This window comes from Mastigoproctus giganteus, chromosome 10 (genome assembly GCF_048544385.1).
Source record: "Mastigoproctus giganteus isolate SK-2022 chromosome 10, ASM4854438v1, whole genome shotgun sequence".
NCBI classification, from domain to species: Eukaryota; Metazoa; Arthropoda; class Arachnida; order Uropygi; family Thelyphonidae; genus Mastigoproctus; species Mastigoproctus giganteus.
The window spans coordinates 159,202,533-159,224,835 of NC_143584.1; the positions used below are offsets into that span (position 1 = coordinate 159,202,533).

Below are 22,303 nucleotides of genomic sequence, written 5' to 3' on the forward strand. Positions count from 1 at the left end.
CCCTGCAAGAAAGGCAATGCTTGGAGACCATAGTGTTTGTGCAAGATGGTGTCCCTCCCCACGTTGGTCAACACGGGAAGAAACTGCTCCATTTTCAACATTCAGAAATGAGTGCATCATTTCCAGAGACTTTCGCAGGTCTGGCCAGCCCGATCACAGATCTCAATCCCTGTGATTTCTGGCTATGAGGATACCTGAAAGACAGAGTTTACTGTGGCAGCATACAGATGCTTGTCGATTTGAAAGCAAGCATTAAAGAGCATGTAGGCAACATCCCCAATGAGATGCTGCGCGAAACTGTGTCACATACAGTCCTCCGTTTTCAGAATGTCATCTCAAGTGAAGGAAAGCACATATATACAATATCTGTAGATTTCTATGGCCGACCTGGCTAGCCGGGTGGGTAAAGTGCCTGCCTGGCAACCTAAAGGTCGCGAGTTCGAATCCTGCCTTGGGCTTGGATCAAAGTACTGCAAAAACCTTGGGAGCATTATGGCCACAGAAGACGATGTGCCAACAACTACCAAAAAAAAAAAAAAAAAAAAAAAAAAAAAAAATGATCTGATATTAAAATCTAATCCTAAGTTAAGTATTCCATCTCATGTTTACAGTGCCAATTTCTGTCCTGGTGGCAGAAATTTTAAATATTTTTTTTCCTTCTACAAATCACTTTCCCATACTCTAAATGACATACCCACCGATTTTCACAGCACTATCTCTAATGTTTTGACACTAGGGTCTCCTGAATAGGGAAACTTTATTTTATAACCACCAGGTATATGTAAAAGATTCTTTGAAACATGCAAGTGTGTGATTACTTGTGGTAATATAACGTGTGTGTATATATAGTAGATTGGTCAAAAATATCAATGTAAGATGTGACTGAGAGGTATTCTAAGCACCATCAACAATGGCTCAGAGGCTGAGATTTTTTCCTTTCTTTCCCTTCCTGAGATGTTTCCCCCCCCTCCTTCATTGTTAGTATTATATACTTCAGTAAGTATCCTTTTCTGGCATTTTTCATGTCTGTTAGTGTGACTTGTTGTTTTGTAGGATTACCTTTCAACAGTCCAAAGTTCAAGAATGACATTGCGTTCATTAGCATTATGTAGGATTTGTTCATAGGAGCACTTGTCCAGAGCTCATGTCTGCTTATTCTTATTTATTTCTTTATTTTTTTATCCATTCTAAACTACATAACCATTTTTAGGCATGTTGACATATGTGTGTAAAGCACCTATTGTCTTTACCATATCAATCCACAGTAATAACTTTTACTCCCAGTTGGTGATTTTCACGAAATTTTATATTCGGCTCTTTTGTTGAGTCATCCCAAATTCCATTAAAATCAGGCAGCTTTTATTCCCAGTTGGTAATTTTCATGGAATTTTATATTCGGCTCTTTTGTTGAGTCATCCCAAATTCCATTAAAATCAGGCAGCTTTTATTCCCAGTTGGTAATTTTCACGAAATTTTATATTTGGCTCTTTTGTTGAGTCATCCCAAATTCCATTAAAATCAGGCCAATAGAAATCCCTCAATTATTATTTCTTTGTCTGTCATCCACATGTAGTAACTTGACATTCCATTGAATGGAGTTTCATAAAATAGAAAGATTTATCAAGCCATGCAAATTTCACTGAAATCAGAATAATAATTTCTGGAATTCCAATATAAATCTGGCAGTTATTATTTCTTTTTTTTTTATACATATCACATAAACTATCCATATATCATATACAGGGTGTTTCAAAATTATGTATAGACACACTTTAAAAATTTATATTTAATGAACAATATGCACCAATTTAATTTTCTTAAACTTATTTTGTACCTTAAAAATAAAGTTTTTTTTACAGTAATTAAATTTTTGTTTTATTTTGATTATCTTGACAATGAATTTCATGATCAATGGGATAGGTCATCGAGGTAGTGCTTTTGAATGTCCTCCAAGATTGCCAGATCTTGCCCCTTTAAATTTTTTTTGCTTGGGAATACTTGAAAAATCAGGTTTATGGTCACAAACCACAAACATGGTTTGTGGATGAAAATTCAACATGAAGCAAAAAACATTTCACCTGATTTGTGCTTTTCAGTATGTAGATCTGTAAACTTTTATTGTTGTAAAAAAAATTGTTTTTTTGTCTTCAAAGTATCAAAAAAATTTACATTTGTGTATATATATATAAAAAAATAATAAAATAAAATTTTAAAGTGTGCATACATAATTTTGAAACACGGTATTGTAGCTGAAGGACTGGATATTTCGGTCGGTTAGTGCATAAGTCATTTTTTTTATCAGATTACTAAATACTTAAATCATGAATTATTACTGTTTGTTTATTATGTTAGTCACAACAGGAAGGTTAAATACTTGTTTTATTTCAACTGTTATTAAACTCCAGGAAGAAATAAATAAACTGCATTACAACAATTGACCTTATACTATGATGTTTAATTTATTAAATTACAGAGCCTGAAATATGTGTAATGTTTCACATGCTATTCAATAAAGTATTACAAAACATGGAGTAAATATTACATTGGGAGGTATATGCAGTGAAATTGAAAACAATTACTTTTATGTATTACTAGTTAATTAGTAATTACCGTATTTCTTTGCTTCTAAGACGCCATTGATTGTAAGATGCACCCTAATTTCAGTACCACCAACAGAAAAAAGCTTTGATTCTAAGAAAAAAATAAATAAAATAAAACTCTAAAATATATCTAACAAATATTTTTATTATAATAGAATTCAATTTACTAACAACAATAGTATTTATCAGTAGGTATGTTATTCATCACTTCCTCCTGAATCTTCTGAGCCGTCGACATCTGAATCAATATCAGAGTCTACTTCACATTCAGAGTCTGATTCTTCTGAATCATCGTTATCTTCATTATCCCATAATATATCGTCTTCTGAGCCATCGAGAGCATTGGTGATACAACATTTTTTAAATGAGTGCTGCACTATTCTTTCTGGGATTAGCTTCCAAGCTGTTCATACCCATTCTGCCAATTTTGATGCCGGCCCTTTCTTAATTTTTCTGAAAGCCACGATTCATATTCCTTTCTCAAGTAATCCTTAAATGGTTTGTTGACTGAAACATTGAGTGGCTGCAGTTGGCTAGTCGTGCCACCAGGAAACATGGTGTTTCCACGTAAAAGCAAAACGTGTGGTGCCATGTGCAAAACGCGGGAAAATTAAAAAAAAAAAACTGCGATTGTAAGAAACACCCTGCTTTTAGAGACATTTATAGGGGAGAAAAGTGCATCTTAGAATCGAAGAAGTACAGTAATTGGTAACACAATAATTAGTTGTTTTTTTTTTTTTTGCCTTTATTAATGACAGAAATAGAAAAAATTCATTTAATTTAACAAATAAAAATCTAATGTGCCTAAAATGTAAAAAACTATGTCCATTAACTGTGTAAAAATTCAAATAATTATAGCTCCTAATAACCATTCAGAATTGAACACAGTTATATGCTTCTTTTTTTTTTTTTCACCTGCTTCTTTTTGAAATACCCTTTATATAAGCTTATACTGTATAAAAGGTAAAGTGCAGCCATTATCAACCCACTGCAGGATGGAAGCCTCCTCAACAATTCATGCTGAGGGAAATGGACCATAATCTGCCACGCTGGTCCAGTGCGGGTTGGCAGATCGACCGTATTCAGCAGTCAGGGGCTTGAACCCCGGTCTACTCAAAGAGCGCGTGCTACTGCACTCCCGCTCCTGACCACTCGGCTACGGTAGCTGTAGCCGAGTGGTCGTATACTGTATAGTAGTGATTATAGCAGTGATATGTAGTAGCCGAGGAGTCCGTATACTGTATAGTAGTGATTAAAACTTTATTTGGATATTCTGAAAATTATGAGCTAAAAATTTCTTCTTCTTTCCCATCTAGTATCTGAAGAAAATCTTTCAGAAGGATCCTACTTTGGGTGAGGAATATCATGGTGATTTAGTGGAACTGTATGCTGAACATGATCCTATTATGCTGTTGTCATTTTTGCGTAGTTCAAATAATTATCCACTGGAACGTGCTCTTACAGTTTGTCAAGAACGTAATCTAAGTCAAGAAGTTGTCTTTCTTTTAGGTAATTACTGATCACTTCATCTGTATATTCTTACTTGCTACATAAAATTGATTTGTTAATTAGACGTTAAGGCGATCTTTAAAATAAGAACTTATATGCCCAATATGTTACTTAATTTAAGGGCATGATGTTTGTGTATTTTGGAGCAGCCCTCTTCAGTAAGGACTAATTAAAATAGGCATTTATTATGAGAATAAGAGCACCATGAAATTTAAATGTATTTTAATGTGTGAGTGTTGTAATAAGACATCTAATTGCAGTATTAAATTTAAAGTGGAATAAATAGTAAAACTGAACTATTACTAATGACAAAAAAAAAAAAAAGAATTAATGAATGAACAAATGCTGCCTTTTAACTTACATATTCTTAATCTTCTTAGTGTGAATGCAAAAAAAAGTCACACAAGTTAATGCTAGTCTTTATTTTGACATTTATTTGTATACAAGAAAAAAAAAATATATATTTAGTAATAGCAGTAAGCTGGAACTAAAGACTCTGGAGAAAAATCGATATATACATGGTGTTTATTGCATCCCTCACACTAGCATGGTGAGGTCTAATTTTTTTTTTATGGCTGATATCTCGAATTACTAAAATTCACACTGAGATTGATGTAATTCTAGGTTACTTTAATTAATTAATATATATATATATATATATATATATATATATATATATATATATATATATATATATATATTTTTTTTTTTTTTTTTTTTTTTTTGGTATGAGGTCAAGCAATGTGCCTGCTAAGGGATTAATGCAGTCTGACCTCCCAACTCCAATCAACCTTGTGACCTGAAAATTCCCTTCATTTTCCCAGTGAGACATATAGGCAGCAGTGAACTCATAACAGAATTCTATGATGGTAGTATTAATATTAGCCATATGATGCAAGGAAGCCCTAGGCTTTTGCTGCACCATTCAAAAAAAATAAAAATAATAATAATTTATTAATTATTTAATTAACCATTAAATTACTTTCACCTCTCGGTGCCTTATACAACTCAGTCAAGTCTCCTTTAAGGTGCCCAGTTTTCAAGCTCAGTAGCAAATATATTTTCAAAGTCTTGACTTAGATGGCTGCTCTTTTGCTGATTGTGAGTTGCCCATTTTTGGATCCCTTCAAAAAGCTTGATGTCTTTTTTTAGTTGTAGTGTCCACAACCAGCACTCGAAGTTTGGTCTTACAGTTGCCCTATACAGTGAAATTATAGCCTCCCTAAGTCTATAAGCAAATGTTCAATAAATCATTAATAGAACATCATGGTTACCCAGCTGCTTGCCCATATTGCTTGGAGAACTCCATGTTTGACCATATGACAACTACCAAATTCCTTTCGTCCTTTACTGTCAGTCTCACCAAGTGTATAAGTTATTTTGGGGGTAGCCCTTCCCAAAATGCAAGACCTTGCTTTCTGCTGCATTAAAACATAACAGCTGCTTTTCTGATCATCCCTGAAGTGTAAGTCATCTTGAAGAAGCTCTGTTTGGTGCCAATCATTAACAGCTCTCCTGACCTTGACATCATATGAAATTTTGACATCATGTCCTCTACCTATTCATTGATATCATTTAAGACAACCAAAAACAATAGTGGTCCCAGTACTGATCCTTGGGGAATGCCACTTCTTACATTAGTCCAATGGGAAGCATATCCATTGATCACAACCTTCTGCCTCCAGCTCTGCAGCTATCGTTCAATCTGTCTAAGAATTTTTCCTGTGATTCTAACATGTTTTAGTTATACAGTAACCTCTTATGTGCAGCTGAATCAAATGCTTTCCAGAAATCCAGGTAAACTGTCAAAATTATTTCCTACATCCATCTTGCGAGTGACTCTGCCAAAATACTTCTGGAGCTGCTGCAAACGGATAAGTTTTCTTTGAAATTTTTTTATTATATTTTTGATTAGTTAACATGTTATTTTGTGTTTTACAAATAGATTAAATTGGTGCCGTTAGCTTACTTTATAAATTTAGCTAGTAATTTTGTAAGTTACAATGCTACTCATACTGCTATTGTATCGGTGTCTTGGCTGGAATATTGTAGTGTAACCAGTAGCGCAGAAGAGAAGTAGGGTTTTAATTGTGATAAATAAATATTTTGAAGGTTTTAATCACTTTTTGGGCATATATCTTTTGATTTAGATAAGGATATAACTAATTTAACATTGTGATCATTACAGTATAGCGTAACTTGATAGCATATATCTCGAATTTGATAGCTAAGGTATAACGTAAAACTGTATAGTGGAATATTCATTATTGCATTAGCTTAGTAAAGTATTGTAGTCAAGTATAGTATAGTAAATTAATCAATTAAATTTATTAACCTTATTAATTTTCATTGTTACTTAATTGCATCATATTTAAACAGAAATCATGCCCCAGACTAGAGCAGCAAAGCAACATGCACAAAGTAGCAGGAGTGTTGTGGCTCAGGGGGGAACCAAAGGGGGCAATTCTTCAGTGCACCAAAGCCTAAAAAAATGTGCTTGTGAAATGTTTGCTGACTTTCTGTAACAGGACATGATCCAGCCAAGGGGTGCGTGCGCGCTAGGTGCACAGAGTGTCAAGGAATTAGGTGTCAACTCAGCATTCTGATCAGCATCTCTGAGAGTTTAAAGAGTTGGCTAGATGCCTTTGAAGGAATTAAAATGGGAGATCCATCAATTTCTCAGCTCTCCAACTCAATGCCAGAGCTGACGCTTGTGCATCAGGCAACACAGCGACAACCTTTGGGGCAGAATGCTCTGGTCATATAGGAGCTAGTTATTGTCGATGACTCTATTGTCAGGGAGACGGGAAATATATTGTGAAAAAAGGAGAGGTGGAATAAGACCAGGGTATGTCTGCCAGGGGCAAAAGTTGATGACATTGTAGAACAGGTATCATCTATTAAGGGCACAAAAGGTGATATTATTGTTGTATATGTTGGCACTAATGACATTAAGAGTAGGAGATCTGTGGACTTACTTAACAAGTACAGGTCATGTTGAAAAAAAGTCATGAGTTACGGTTAAATTTAAAGGTGTCTGCAATTCTTCCCAGACATGAGAGGAGGGAGTATATGATGAGAGCCTTGTCAATCAATTCAGCCCTGGTTAGATTGTGCAAGGATTGTGGGGTAGAATTTTTCTCAGCGTAGTCTGTACTTGTTAATAGGAGAGATTGTTTATACAAGGATTGGATACACTTAAATAGAAAGGGAGCAAGAATGTTTGCTGATGCTATCGAAGCATTGTTGGGTGGGTCAGAAAACTGCTAGTTGGGAGGGGGGGATTCACAGACTAATAGATTGATAGTAGACACAGGCAGAGGTGAAAGAGATTCATGGATGAGCAGCAGCCTGGAAAGCGAGGTATTGGGTTTCTCATGGACTACCAAGAGCCATTCTGGAACAAGTAAATACAGCCACTTCCCGACTTACGTAACGGTTGCATTCCACGGAACTCTACGTAAGTCAATTTCCCTAAATGCTTGTGCAGCACTTGCAAATTTGATTGAAATAAAAAAGAAATGTTTGACGAACATGCAAATAGAATTATTTATTAATTTTTTTTATCTCATGCGCAGGAAAAATTACAAAATTACAAAAATTTCAAAATTATAAAATTTCAAAAAGAGAGAGGCAACAAGTATAACGTCAGCAAGTTTTACCTTTCAAGCATTGTTGCCAGAATTAACTCTCCAGCCGATGAGCACACCGCTGCAAAAGTTGAGGGCTCTGGAGATTTAGAAGGGATTTTTTCCAAGACATCACAAAATTTCTCTGCAGCTGCAGAATCGGCACTGGCAACTTCACTGCAAACTTTAATGTTTTGGAAACCAGCATGATGCTTAAACCTGTTAAAACCACCCATTGCATTGCTTGCCATGAACTTGGCCCTATCTTTTGACGCTGTATTTTCCTCTTTGGCAATGTATGTTCAATCCAGCATTTTTTTCCAATACAGAGCAGTCTTGTCAACGATAAAAATTTGCCGCGTTAAATAGCTGCCTTCATCAATAATTTTTTCCAACACATCACAAAATTTCTCTGCAGCTGCAGAATTGGCACTGGAGATTTCACTGCATACTTTAATGTTGTGGAAACCAGCGTGATGCTTGAAACTATTAAACCCGTTGCTTGCCATGAAATTGGGTTGGGGTTCGTCGTACTTATCCTTAATATCTTCATAAATACTTTTTGCTTTTGCTTGAATGGCCATTGGACTCAGGGGCACTTGCTTCTGAATCTGATTTTCCATCCATATTATTAATAGCTTTTCCATCTTTGATATAGCACTGAATGCTGATTTGTGATGACTGTTGATCTTAAATTCGTTGATCCTTTAACATGTTCTTTTATATGCATACTGTCCCTTAAAATAGTATTCATTGTTGAAGCAGCGAGACCTAATTCCTTGCAATAGATGACAAACTTTGTCCTGCTTCAATTTTGTTTTGTTTTGTTTTGTTTACTAGCACTGCCAGCATTTGCGCTTTCCGTTGGTCCCTTTCCCTTCACCATTGTAATAAGTAAATAGGAATGAAGAGAAGATTCTGAAAATTTATTTATGTTTTTTCTATGATTGAAGATTTCAGTGAAGGGTAACTGATTTCATCATAATACCTTAACGTAAAAACCAACAGAATAAGATCGAGTTTACTACCCGTTTATAGATGTACCAACAGAAAAGCCCAATAAACTGGAAAGGGCAAATTGTTTGTATTATTTTATGGTAGTGAAATTCACAAAGGGGATCAAAGGATGACTCAGATAATTAGAGACCTGTTAGTTTAACTTCTGTTCCAGGGAAAATAATGGAATCACTGGTTAAAGAAGCAATGCAGGATCATCTAGACAAGTCTGCAGTTATAGTTCAGACATGACATGAGTTGTTAAGGGGAAGTCTTGTCTGACAAATTTGATTGGATACTATGATGTCACACAGGAACTGGATGCAAAATATAATTTTGATATCATATACTTGGATTTTAGGAAAGTTTTTGATACTGTTGCACATGGAAGACTACTGTACAAATTGGAGCAGTATGGCATTAAGTGCAATTTGCTACAATGGATAAAAGAACGGTTGAGTGTGAGAAGGCAGAGATCGGTAATCGATGGACACTGCTCTTCATGGACTAATGTTATTAGTGTAGTCCCCCAGGGTTCGGTCTTGGGCCCATTGTTGTTTTCTGTATTTATCAATGATATTGTTGTAGGTATACTAGAGTTATTGTCTGAATTTGCAGGTGATACAAAGGTTGGCAGGGTTTTAAATGACAGCAATGTTAGTACACTCCTGCAACAGGCTCTGGAAAAGTTGAGCAGACGGGCTGAGAGATGGTAACTGAAGTTTAACAATAACAAATGTAAAGTACTGCATATGGGTAGCAGTAACCTCAGAGTAACTTGCCAACTGGGTGGCACTACACTCAGGGTAGCAAGAGAATGAGAAGGACCTGGGGGTAATTGTGCAGTCAGATAAGGTTTTTTTGAACAGTGCAGACAGGCTGCAAGAGTAACTCATGGTGCCTTGTCAGTCACATACAGGAATTTTGTTAGCAGGGATAAGGACGTGATTGTTCCCTTGTTTAAGGTGATGGTCAGGCCACACCTTGAGTACTGAATACAGGTCTGGAGGCCTCATTTTAAGAAGGATATAGAGCTGCTGGAATAAGTACAAAGAAGGGCAATGAGATTCGTGAGTAGAACAAAGGATTGCTGTTACCAAGAAAGGCCTAAATTTTGTGAATTGCTGTGTCTGGAGATTAATCACTTGTGAGGTGATCAAATTGAGATGTATAAGGCCTTGAATGATTTGAGCAAGCTCAATGCTGATGGGATTCTTCCTCTTGCTCAGATTACTCACCTGACTCAACATAAATTCAAATTGAGTAAAGACAATTGTAGAATAGATGTGCTGAAATTTGTCTTTAACCAGTGGGTTAGTTAAAGATGAATTTCCATTTTCAAGCTCTATATAAAATAACAGGTTACACAGAAGCCTATGATAGATATAACCTGGTCTCTAACCAAGTTACAAAGGAGGTAAGCCAGGCAAAGGCAGGTTACAAGAAATGTTTGGCAAAGGATGCAAAGAAAAACAGCAAAGTGTATGTCCCTAGATTGCACTTAATCACTCTTAATCACTGCCTCTAAGATTCTCACCACTGAAGTCAGACTAACCAGTATGTACTAACCAACTTCACTCAGAGAACTGCTTTTATTTGTGAAATGGTTGAGGAAGTGTTTGAGAGGTTTAGATCTATTTTCTGATAAGTTTGTTCTGTTAGTTTGACTCTTTGTGATGTATTTAGTAAAGTAAAAATATGGGGGGGGGGCCATGTATGAAGTTTGGATATGGCTTCCACACAACAAGAACACACCCAGCTCCTTGATTGACAATGCCCCCACGTACACACTACTCAGACTCCCTTCAGTCCCTATCTGGCAAAATAGACAGTGAAATTATGCACAAGCTTTTTTTGTTGCCTCCTAGAGTGTTACTAATATATTCAGTCAATCCCCCAGGGGCTCACATCTGGTGAGTATGGGCTTGGCAAACCCAAAGTCCTGAGCTGGATATAATCTTTCTTGTGATTCTTTTGTACTTCTAACTCTCTCTCTCTCTCTCTCTCTCTCTCTCTCTCTCTCTCTCTCTCTCTCTCTCTCTCTCTCTCTCTCTCTCAGGGTAACTCAGGATTTTTTTTTTTTTAGGCTGGTGCAGCATAAGCCTCAGGCTTCCTTGCAGTATATGGCTAATAATAATGCAATAAAGATTAGATCTCACTATGATGCCCATCATAACCTTCAAGGACGTCAATCATACTGCATGACACTATCGACGAGATGGTGGTTGCTGGAGCTCTGCTCTGGAAACAAAACATGGGTTTCACCATTTTAAGACTCCCATAAGCAAAGTGTGGTATTGCATCAGTTGATGCAAGTCACCCCTAGAGTTGAATGCGACCCCCTCTGTCACAAAATTTTCTAGCGACGATCGACAAACTGAATTAAAATAAATTTATTGGAATAAATAAATAATATATATATATATATATATATATATATATATATATATATAAAATACTAAAACAGATAAAATATAAAATAAAAACTTTAAAATACAATATGATAAAAGCATTAAAATACAATATGATAAAAGCATTAAAATACACAATAGCTTTCGAGATGAAATGCCTCTTCATCAGCTTAGTCGGTGAATGGCGTAGTCAAGTATGTATCGTTGGTTACAACAGCAAAAGTCAGCTGAGCATGATCATGCATCATGAGTCTGGTGTCGGTAGAACAGAATTATGTACATGTGATGATCGCCAGCGCTCACTGCACTGCAAAACAGTAAATTCCATAATGGAGCACAAATGCACTCCCCTAGTGCGATTCACGATACTATTACTGCTAGCTACATTACGTGCAGTGCCTCAATCCATGACCTCTGGCGGTAATCACGCGAATAGTCGACGATTTCAATATCCCGTTGGGGATCAAGATTGTGCTGCTCAACCCAATAATGCTTAGCGACCGCAGAGCATTCAAAATTAGCAGTTCGAAGAGCCACCTCATGTTCAGAAAACTGATCTTTCAATCTTTTGCTGGACTCATCTACATAACACCCCCCCCCCCCCTCACAATCCAGACATGTAATGCGGTGTATGGAACTACTCTGTAGGAGAGGAAGAACAGGTGTTTTCACCTTAGATATAATAGACTGTAATTTCCTCCCTGGAATTTGCACACATTGTATATGATGAAGATGCAAAATCCTAACAAGACGTTCCGATACACCCCGTAATAGAGGATGTAGACAGTAGAAATAAATTCATTGATGTGAGTAAGGTTAGATTGTGCAACAAATTTGGAGCCAGAACTCACTTCTATCTAGAACCTGAGGCGTATAACTGCAATTTGAAAGCTCGGCCCTAATTTTGGAAATCTCCAATTGCCTGCCACCAATCACGTCCAAGCATGGGAGAATAAGGTGCGAGCAGTGCAACGAAAATTATCAGAGGCATGTGCAGACCTATAACGTGTACAGGAACAGAAGTGAACAGAGAAACCACATCAAAGGAGACCATAACCTCGCTCTCAGAAATAGTAAAATCTTTAATAATATGCAAAAAATGCTTACAACTGGAAACAATGTAACCAGTTTTCCCAACAAGGGGTGCTAATAACTTAGCAATATATTTAGAAAGTTCATACATAGGTATATTACAACAAGAAACAATGGGCCTCAAAGAAATATCAGGTTTATGGATCTTTGGAAGCCTATAAAACTGCGGGAGCCGACAACCTGTCGCATGAAGCTTCCAGCGAACGTTCTTGGTAATCATGTTAGCTAAAAACCAAGAATGCACAAGTTTATTGACTTTAGATTCCAACACTTTCACAGGGGAGTCTTGCACAGTTTCATAAACCTCCCGATCCTGCAATAGAGCAAGGGCTTTACGAATATACTCGGACTTGTCCAGGACAACAGTGCCCCGGCCCTTACCTGCAGGCAAGACTACAGTATTGTGGTCTTTGCACAAAGAAGAAATGCTTCCTGTTCACATTGTCTGAGGTTGTTAGTGATAGCATTAGTAGAGGCATCCAATGCAAGAAAGCAATCTTATGCAGCATCAGCCAAAAAAAACCTCTCCCATTTCACCCCCTCTATTTGTTCAAAATGCCTGTCCAGCTCAGCCTTAAATTTATTTAGGCTATCAACTTCTACAACAAAAGACGGAAGTCTGTTCCACCAATCAACTACCCGCTGGCTAAAGGCAAATTTCCACACATCTATTCTACCACTGTCTTTCCACAATCTGAATCTATGCCCCCTCAGGTTCTTGATCTGAGCGAGAGGAAGAATCCCATCAGCATTCTGCTTGCTCAACCCATTCAAGGCCTTATACATCTCAATCAGATCGTCTCGCATGTGCCTACTCTCCAGACGCTGCAATTTGCAGAACTTAGCCTTTCTTGGTAAGAGCACCCCTTTGTTCCCTTCACAAATCTTGTTGCCCTTCTTTATACTCATTCTATCAACCCTATATCCTTCCTAAAATGAGGCCTCTAGACATGTACACAGTACTCAAGGTGTGGCCTGACCATTGCCTTGTACAATGGGATAATCACCTCTCTGTCCCTGCTAACAAAATTCCTATATATCATTGACAAGACTCCATGACCTACCCTTGCAGCCCGTCTGCACTGCTCAGAAATCGTCATATCTGACTGCACAATTACCCCCAGGTCTTTTTCACCACTTCCCTGAGTGTAGTTCCGCATATTTGGTATGTTTCTCTTGGGTTATTGCTACCCATATGCAATACTTTGCATTTGTCAATGTTAAACTTCAGTTGCCACTTCTCAGCCTGCTGGTTAAAGAAGCATTGCAAGATCATAGGCCGGATGTGTTGCAAAATAGAAGCTGTTTTAAAGCAAATTAGGTTAGCAGTCTCTTCAACACTCAAAGCCAAATGCGTGATGGGAGGTTTACAAGGAAGGACTGCAAACTTCATGCTAAGAGATCACTTTGCTCCTTAAATAATTTTTTCTACCCAAATTCAATACAAACTGCAAGTTATCTCTCATGTGTGTGTGTGTTCCTAGCAGTATATGGTTCTCATAATAAAACCTTTAATTTATTCTACTGACGTGCACAATATGCTTCAGTCACACATATGGCTTAGGAACACAAAAAGCGATCCACCATAGAAAAAATATAGGAGAGACCAAACATCTTAATTCCTGCATGAGCCTGGATTTATTCGTGATGATCCTTCTCAACTCTTGATGAACACTACTGATCCAGATTCCCAAATTTTTCAAACCAAAGCCAAAACAGGTGCCCCTCATACGGTCAAAGGAGAATGGTTCCTCGAATCTAAAACCTCTGGGAATAATATGATGAGCTTTACACTGATGTGCAAAGTGCAAATGCTGTCTATTACGGGCTTCAGACATAAACAATTTCTGCAAACTGATAGTTACACAATGGACATTGGAAAACACGCCTTGAGCTTCGGGTTGCTTATCACAAAATTTTCTAGCGTCAACCAACAAACTGAGTTAAAATAAATTTATTGAAATGAATAAATAATAATAAACAGTTAAAATCAATTTATTGAAATATGTAAATAATATATACATAAAATACTACAACAGAGATAAAATAAAAGCCTTAAAATACATAGTAGCTTTCAATACGAGTATTTACTGTGTATTTTAATATTTTTATATTATTGTGTTTTAATGCTTTTATTTTATTTTATATTTTATCTCTGTTTTAGTATTTTATGTATATATTATTTATATATTTCAATAAATTGATTTTAACTGTTTGTCGGTCGTCGCTAGAAAATTTTGTGATATGCAACCCAAAGCTCAAGGGCTGTTTTCCAAAGCCACCACTCTGTGTTACTAGGCAATACCAGGTGGTATTGCCTAATAACACAGAGGGGTGGCATTCAGCTGTGTGTGTGGTGTGGACACCACACCTTGATCTCTACTTACATTGGTTTTGATCTTTTTTGTTTTCACCTGGGTGATCACTTCCAGTATACTAGGTACCATATTTCAGGACTTATAATTGGGAATTATACTCAGTGTTATTAACAGTCCCAGTATTGTGAAGGTGCAAGCAGAGGATTTGGTTGTCACATAATGACTAGACTTGGTTGAAATTTGGTCCACTTGACTCAAGTGTCACCCAGATATCAATTCCATCAGTGTTTTAGACTCCCGGTAACAAGCTGTACCTGGGAGAATACCCACCCGTCAAGCCCTATCTGATAAAATATCTGGTAGGGCTTGATGGATGGGTGTAGACATTCTCCCATTTTGTAGTGCACAGACAAAAAATTTAAGTTTTGTCTGTGCACTACAAAGATAATGCCATATTTCATCTCCCATAACTATTTTTTTGAAATTCTGGATCAGGAATACAAATTTCAGTCAATTTTTTGAAAATTTTTTCCTTTTTACCATTTGATCTGCTGTTCAAAAATGTGTTTTTTTGCATGTTTTTCTGCCTAACTGAACTTAGGCAGAAAAAAGTATGGAATTGTCTTCAAGTTTTTCTAGGATTTTCAGTCTGTAGACCACATGTCATTAGACCACATACATTACATTATGCCTATATTTCACCAGATTCCTGGTTTCGGTATCCCAATCAAATATCCTGTTTGTGGCAAATAAAATGTATAGATTAGTAAATTAGGCTATCACATTATTATTATTGTTGTTGTTGCTCTTATTATGTTATTTCTCCCTGATTGGGGTCCACCCTGTGACAGGTACTGCTACTAATTACACAGGGTGGTTGTTATGTCTAGTGTTACTGTTAGTTGAAGAACTCTCTGACTTCATAACTTGAAGACAATTCCATACTTTTTACAGGTGTTCAGGATTGCTACTTTCTGGAATTCCTTGTAGATGTTATCTGAGAGATCTATTGTTGCTAGGCTGTTATGTAGGGTATTTGGCACCATACCAGTGGTTGACACGTTGATCGAGACAGTTGTTATTTGTTGCATATACCACATCTCTTTGATCATCTGTCTTAAGTTTGTGTACTTTCTGATCATTTTCCTCATGGAAGGCTGCTAGTGTTGGCCCCCATTATGTCAATCAGTTAGGTAGTCTTTTCCTTCTTGTCAACAAGGGTTATGTCCAGTCTGTTGTGCAGGATTGTCTTGTCAGTTATTATGGCACAGTCCCAGTACATTTTGTGGGTTGGGGTCTCTAGTACTGCCTGGGTTTGTACTTGTAATACAGTACACTTTCTTTGATCAATGGTATTTCCTCACTGGCTTCTGATGTATTATCCTGGCTACCTGGTCATGTCTACTGGGTGATCACCTTGCATCCTGTGGTGATGCGTTGGATCGTTTCTGAAGCCAGGTGGCATCGTCTACATGTGTCATCTGACACTCCGGGCTCCTTGGCGATGAATTTTCTATAGTTCCTGGTGTTAATTACCTACTTTTGTATGGCGAGCATGAATCCTTCAGTCTCAGGAAAGAGTGTCCAGCTTGTGAGCCATGCATTGGAAGCCGTTTCATTTATGTGATCTTGAAGGTCATTCTAATTGTCTACTATGGAGTGTCCTCTTTGCCCATCTTTCCAGCTTCATGTGTGCTGTCTGGGTGGATGGATGGGGATTCCTTGCTTAGGTTGAGTGGGGTATGCCACTTGTCTGTCTTCCTTATGGCCTGATAGAGTGCCACTGTGTTTTTCTGGAAGTAATCCTTCAGGTTAGCTATCGCTGTTTCTGTTGCTCGATGAGGTCTAACAAGCCCCTTCCTCCCTCTTGCCAAGCTATTGTCAGTCTCTCCACGGCTGATTTCAGGTGGTGTTGGCAGTTCTTGGTCATCATTGTCCTTGTCTCCAGCTCAGTGTTAGTCTAATCTATGATCCTGAAGGGGTATGTTAGCACTGGGACTGCATAGGTATATATGGCTTTAACTGTGTGTTCCCTCCATTCAGCTTTCCCTTGATTTCCTTGTGCTCTAACTGATGAGCCTGCATCATCCCCAGGTATTTGTAGGTCTCTCTCACTCTGCCATGACTTTGATTTCTTTACCAGTCTGCAGCTGGTAGTTTTGGCCGACTGATATCCCCTGATGCAACCTGTGGATCTTGCATTTGTCTAGACTGAATTCCATCCTGATATCATCTGGAGTAATTGCTAGAGTTGCTTCTTCGTTGCCATGTAGAGCTTTGTCATCCATGTACATCAGGTGGGAGGGATGTACAGGATTTTTTTTCCTTCTTTGATGTTATATCCATACTTGCTGTTGTTGAGTTTGGTGGATAGTGGGTTGAGTGCTAGACAGAACCACAGTGAACTCACGGCATCCCTCTGAAATAATCCTCTCCTGATGGGGATCGATCTGGTTGTAATGTTCTCAACCATGATGGTGGTACTTCATTTTGCCATGGTTACTTCTAGGAAGTTTGTCACTGTTGGATTGACTTTGTAGATCTTCAGAGGCTCTGTTAGCAAGCTCTGAGGCACAGAGTCGAAGGCTTTGTGGTAATCGATGTAGGCCAGTACAGGTTGCAGTGCTTCTTGTAGGCTTGTTCTATAACTACAGTATCTATGGTTAATTGCTCCTTGCATCCTTTCTTTTCTTCAGCCATTATGTTCTGGCTCTCCAGATGGTCTGATATCTTCTTGGTTATGCAGCTGGTCAGGATCTTGTACATCATTGGAAGACAGGTGATTGGCATGTATTTCACTGGGTATCTTGGTCTTTAGGCTTCAGATATGCACTGGGTTAGAATATGCACCTTGAGTTAGAAACTTTGGGCTTGTCTCTGGGTGCCTTACCATTTGGATGAACTGCTCTGCTTGGTGCTTATGTGGCCAAGTGAGCTTCTTGTACCAGTGGTTGTGAATACTATCTATTCCTGGGGTTCACAAGTTGTGAGAGTTCCTGATTGACTGTTGTACTTCTTTCTCCCAAATTTCCCATTCTCTCATCTCTTGTACGTCCTTGATTTTCTTCCTTTCTAGTTCTATTCATGGGGCTCAGCTCGTATGTTGCCCTAGAACTCCTAGATTGTCTTCTCCTCGGGTGGTCTGTTTCTGTCTTTCCCATCTCCTCCGGGACTCCTGTAGAAGGCTCTTTAGTTTTCATCCAGGATTCGGTTGTTTATTTTCCTCTGAGAGCTCTCTTTGTATTAGCGTAGTCTCTTGCTGAGTGCGAGGAGGTTCTGCTTCAGTGTATCCAAGTATTCTCCTATTCTCTAATTTCTGGTCTCATGTTTATTGTGGATGTTGTCTCTCTTGAGGATGCTCTTCACTTTTCCAATCAATTTCTTGCTCCGTTACCTTGTTGGTACTTGGTCAATTGGCCTATCTTGACTCTTAATTCTTCTATCTTCCGCTGAAATCTTCTTTCCCAAGCTGGCAGTTCCTTTTTTTTTTTTTTTTTTTTTTGTGGTAATCATATTCCATTAATCCTAGTGGCTGCTATGGCAGCACAGTATATGGCTGTGTGGATAGCCTCCAGTGTTGCACTATTGTCGTTGAGGTATTGTAGTATTATTTGCTGATTGAGGTGGTCTATTACTCTCCACAGGATTCTATTGAGTCTTAGTTTTGGTATCACGTGGGTTGTTGTGGAGTCCGTTCCTTCGAATTCTGTTAGGGTCTTCTTCCACTCATCTTCTATTCTGGATATCATGACCTCGTCTCTTTCCACTTCAGCTGCTCTGAGTTAAATTTCTTCTTGCTCTTCCTCCTCTGGTTCTGTGTTTTTCCTGTTCTTTGTTCTTTGTAGTTGATTGCTCACATCTTGCTTGATTTTTCCCAAGATTGCAGGAGCTACCAGGTTCTTTGTGATGATGGTTCTTCTCTGATTGGCTATTCGCTATTTGTTGACCCAAATATCTAGGAATCATTCCAACCACGTGGTATGTAGTCTCAACCTGTATGTTGTCATATTGGTCTCTAGCTTGATTATTTTGTAGTATGCTTGCATGATGAATGTATTCATTTCGATGCTCCATTCAGGTAGAAAATGCATTACCGTTTTCTTCCTTCCTGGGTAGTCACTACCACAGTTTTGCAGGAAGCACTTCCAGTTGGCTGGACTGTATGGTCTTGCCCTTCTCTTGTGGTAGCTATAAGGGGGACAGTGCTACTTGCTGCACTGTCTTCCTTGGGAGACTGTCTGACTTTTCGAGCCGACCCCCTCTGCCTACCTAACACCCGAATGTGAATGATTTTATTCTGTGCCACACTCGATTCAATATGATTGTTATTTCTCTTCGACATCATCCATCTATAGAGGATGGACCTGTTTAGCTTCAGCTTATGTCCAGTGGTAGTGTTAGTTGTTGAGAGCGACACCAGATGGTGCTACCATCTGCCTCAGCCATCACTTTGACTTTAGGGAAGGTAGGTCTACTGAAGCAATTTTATGCAATGTTCATTTTTATTTATTTATATATATATTTTTTATTATTATTCTAATTTTATTACTATTATACTGGTCTCCCAGAATTATAGAGACTAATTCGCTTCTGCTAAAGTGGAACTTGAGTCCGGGTCCATCAGGCTAGTAGTGCAGTGTCATAACCACTGGGCCCTCTTGCTCCTTAATTATTATTATTTTGCTCTTATATTATTTCTCCCTGATTGGGGGTTCCACCTCATGACGGGTATTGCTACCAAGTACACAGGGTGGTTGGTGGTGTTACTGTTGGTTGAGGAACTCTGACTATCCTACATGTGTTCAGGATTGCGACTTTCTGGAGTTCCTTGTAGGTGTTCGCTGGGAGACCTATTGCTGCTAGGCTGTTATGGCACCATACTGGTGGTTGACACGATCGGGATGGTCGTTACTTGTTGCATATGCCACATATCTTTGATCTTCTGTCTTAGGTTATTATTATTATTGCTTTTATACTATTTCTCCCTGATGGGTGTTCCACCTCATGATGGGTAATGCTACCAAGTACATAGGGTGGTTTTTGTTGTTATGTCTGGTATTACTGTGTCGAGGACCTCTCTAACTATCCTACATGTGTTCAGGATTGCAACTTTCTGGAGTTCCTTGTAGGTGTTCACTGGGAGACCTATTGCTGCTAGGCTGTTATGTAGGGTCTTTGGTACCATACCGGTGGTTGACACGATGATCAGGATGGTCGTTACTTGTTGCGTATGCCACATCTCTTTGATCTCCTGTCTTGGGTTTGTGTACTTCCTGATTTTTTTCCCATGGGTTTTCTGCAGGTTGCCAGTGTTTGATACCACTATGTCAATCAGATAGTTAGTCTTTTCCTTCTTGTCCGCAAGGATTGTCCGGTCTGTTGTGTGGGATTGTCTTGTCTGTTATCATGGCACGGTCCCAGTACAGCTTGTGGGTTGAGGTCTCTAGTACTGCTTGGGGTTCCTACTTGTAGTAGGTACACTTTCTTTGATCAACTAGTATTTCCTTGCTAGCTTCTGATGTGTTATCCTGGTACCTGGTCGTTTCTATGGGTGTACTCAGTCAGGTTGATCACCTTGCATCCTGCGGTGATGTGTAGATCATTTCTGAGGCCAGGTGGTATCTTCGACATGTGTTATTGGACACTGTGGACTCCTTGGTAATGTATTTTCTATAGTTTCTGCTTCTGATTACCTGATCTTGGATGGCGAGCATGAATCCTTCAGTCTCGGTGAAGAGCATCCCGCTCGTGAGCCATGCATTGGAAGCACTTTTATCTATGCAATCTTGATGGAGATCATTGTAGTATCTGCCATGGAGTGTCTTCTTTGCCCATTTTTCTAGTTTCATTTGTGTCTCCTGGTTGGGAGAGGACTCCTTGCTTAGGTTGAGTAATTATTATTATTATTATTGTTGTTGTTATATTATTTCTCCCTGATGGGTGTTCACTCCAATGGTAGGAAGTGCATAGGCAGTTATGTCCAGTGTTACTGTTGGTTGAGAAACTCTAACTATCCTACAGGTGTTCAGTATTGCAACTTTCTGGAGTTCCTTGTAGTTCTCTTTTAGATCTATTCCGCTAGGCTGTTATATAGGGTCTTTGGCACCATACTTGTCGTTGATATGCCAAGATCGGGATGGTCGTCACGTTGCATATGCCACATCTCTTTGATCTCCCGTCTTAGGTCTGTCTACTTCCCAATCTTTTCTTCATGGGTTTTTTTTGGAGATTGCCTTATTATTGTTATTATTAGTAGTATTAGTGGCAATGTATTCAGAATTTTTAAGGAAAGTAATTTTTTTTATACAGGACGAATGGGAAATACCAAGCAAGCCTTGCAGCAGATAATGGAAGAGTTAAAAGATATTAATCAAGCAATAGAATTTTGTAAAGAACATAGTGATAAAGATTTGTGGGAAGATGTTATAAAGTACTCTCTCGATGAACCAGGTATTATCTGTTGTTATATCTCTATTTTAAAATATTAGCTGAAAGGGAGAAAAAAATCTAATAAATGATATTGAATATTAATGCCTTAAAGCTTCAATTTCATATGCAGGTAATTGTACTATTCTTGTTCGGATGAATTGTACAGTATTTTATTTGTTGTTATAATATTTTTGCAATAATTTTTTTTTTATTCCATACAAGAAGAGTGCTGTTTTATTTAAATTTTGATAGAAGAGCTTTCTATGACCGAACCAAATCATGCCACACCCTTATTTGGGAAAGTGCTTAATTAACTCTCAAGTTTCAGAAAAGCATGGTTCTGGCATGACAAAAATAACAGCTATTTTGAATGAAGTGGCATCTGACCGGAGTTGTTCAAGGTTTTCCAAATTGACTGATTTTTTTTTTTTTTTTTTTTCCAACTAATGACAGCAATGAAATAGATAGAGATTTATCTCATAGCCATAACACTTTTTGATAATAAACAGAAAATTGTGAGTACTGGACTTCCATACCTATTTTGAAAGATGATTCTACTGTATGGAATATAGATTTGATGCCCACAGAATGTGAACATCAAAACATACCAGTTGAGCATTGCATTACATTCTGTGTGGACATTGATACCTTTATCATCAGCTACAAGAATGCCATTGGAGCAGAATTAAAAGGAAAGTAAGGAGGCTCATTATTGTAAGTTACCTTTGTTGCTTAATTTATTTAGCTACAGTAAAGGCTGCAACAATTTGCTTGTCAAATTTTGTGAAATTATTATGGTCATATATTATTTCTAGAAATGAAATGGTTAAAATAAAAGAAAGGCTATAGAGATTTGAAAATTTTTACAATAAAGACACCAAGAAAATACTAACACATATATGTACATAATGATGTACACTTGGCAGAAGTATTTCAAGACTGCTGACCAGTGGGAACCTTGTTTTTTTGGTTTTGTTTTTAAAAAAGTAGTCACTCAGAAATCTTTGTCTGTGTTACGGTATTTATATTAAATACCATAATGTGAACAAAATACTAGGATGTAGAATCCAGTTCTGAAAAACAAAAATATGAGAAGAATGAAAAGAGGAGGAGGAAATCATATTGTGAATATGATACAGGCCTAGCAAGAAAAATGCAGTTTCATCATAATAGGAGCATTAGCTATTTTAAAAAAAAAAAAAAAAGCAGCATGTGTAACCTGTATGCACGAAAGATGTTTTATTTTATGTGAAAACATCTATGGTGACAGAGTAAAACCGTTTAAATTTTTGAATGGCTTGATCTAACTTACTTACTTA

At 37.8% G+C, this 22,303-nt stretch overlaps 1 protein-coding gene across 1 annotated transcript in view; it reads left to right on the top strand.

Moving 5' to 3' along the window:
- lt (vacuolar protein sorting-associated protein light) overlaps window positions 1-22,303 on the top strand; it is a 286,135-nt gene that overhangs the window by 172,580 nt on the left and 91,252 nt on the right. The window contains exons 17-18 of the mRNA XM_090383057.1: window positions 3,917-4,109; window positions 20,865-21,005. Coding sequence (XP_090239183.1) covers window positions 3,917-4,109; window positions 20,865-21,005 — 334 coding nt within the window. The remainder of the gene's footprint in view (window positions 1-3,916; window positions 4,110-20,864; window positions 21,006-22,303) is intronic.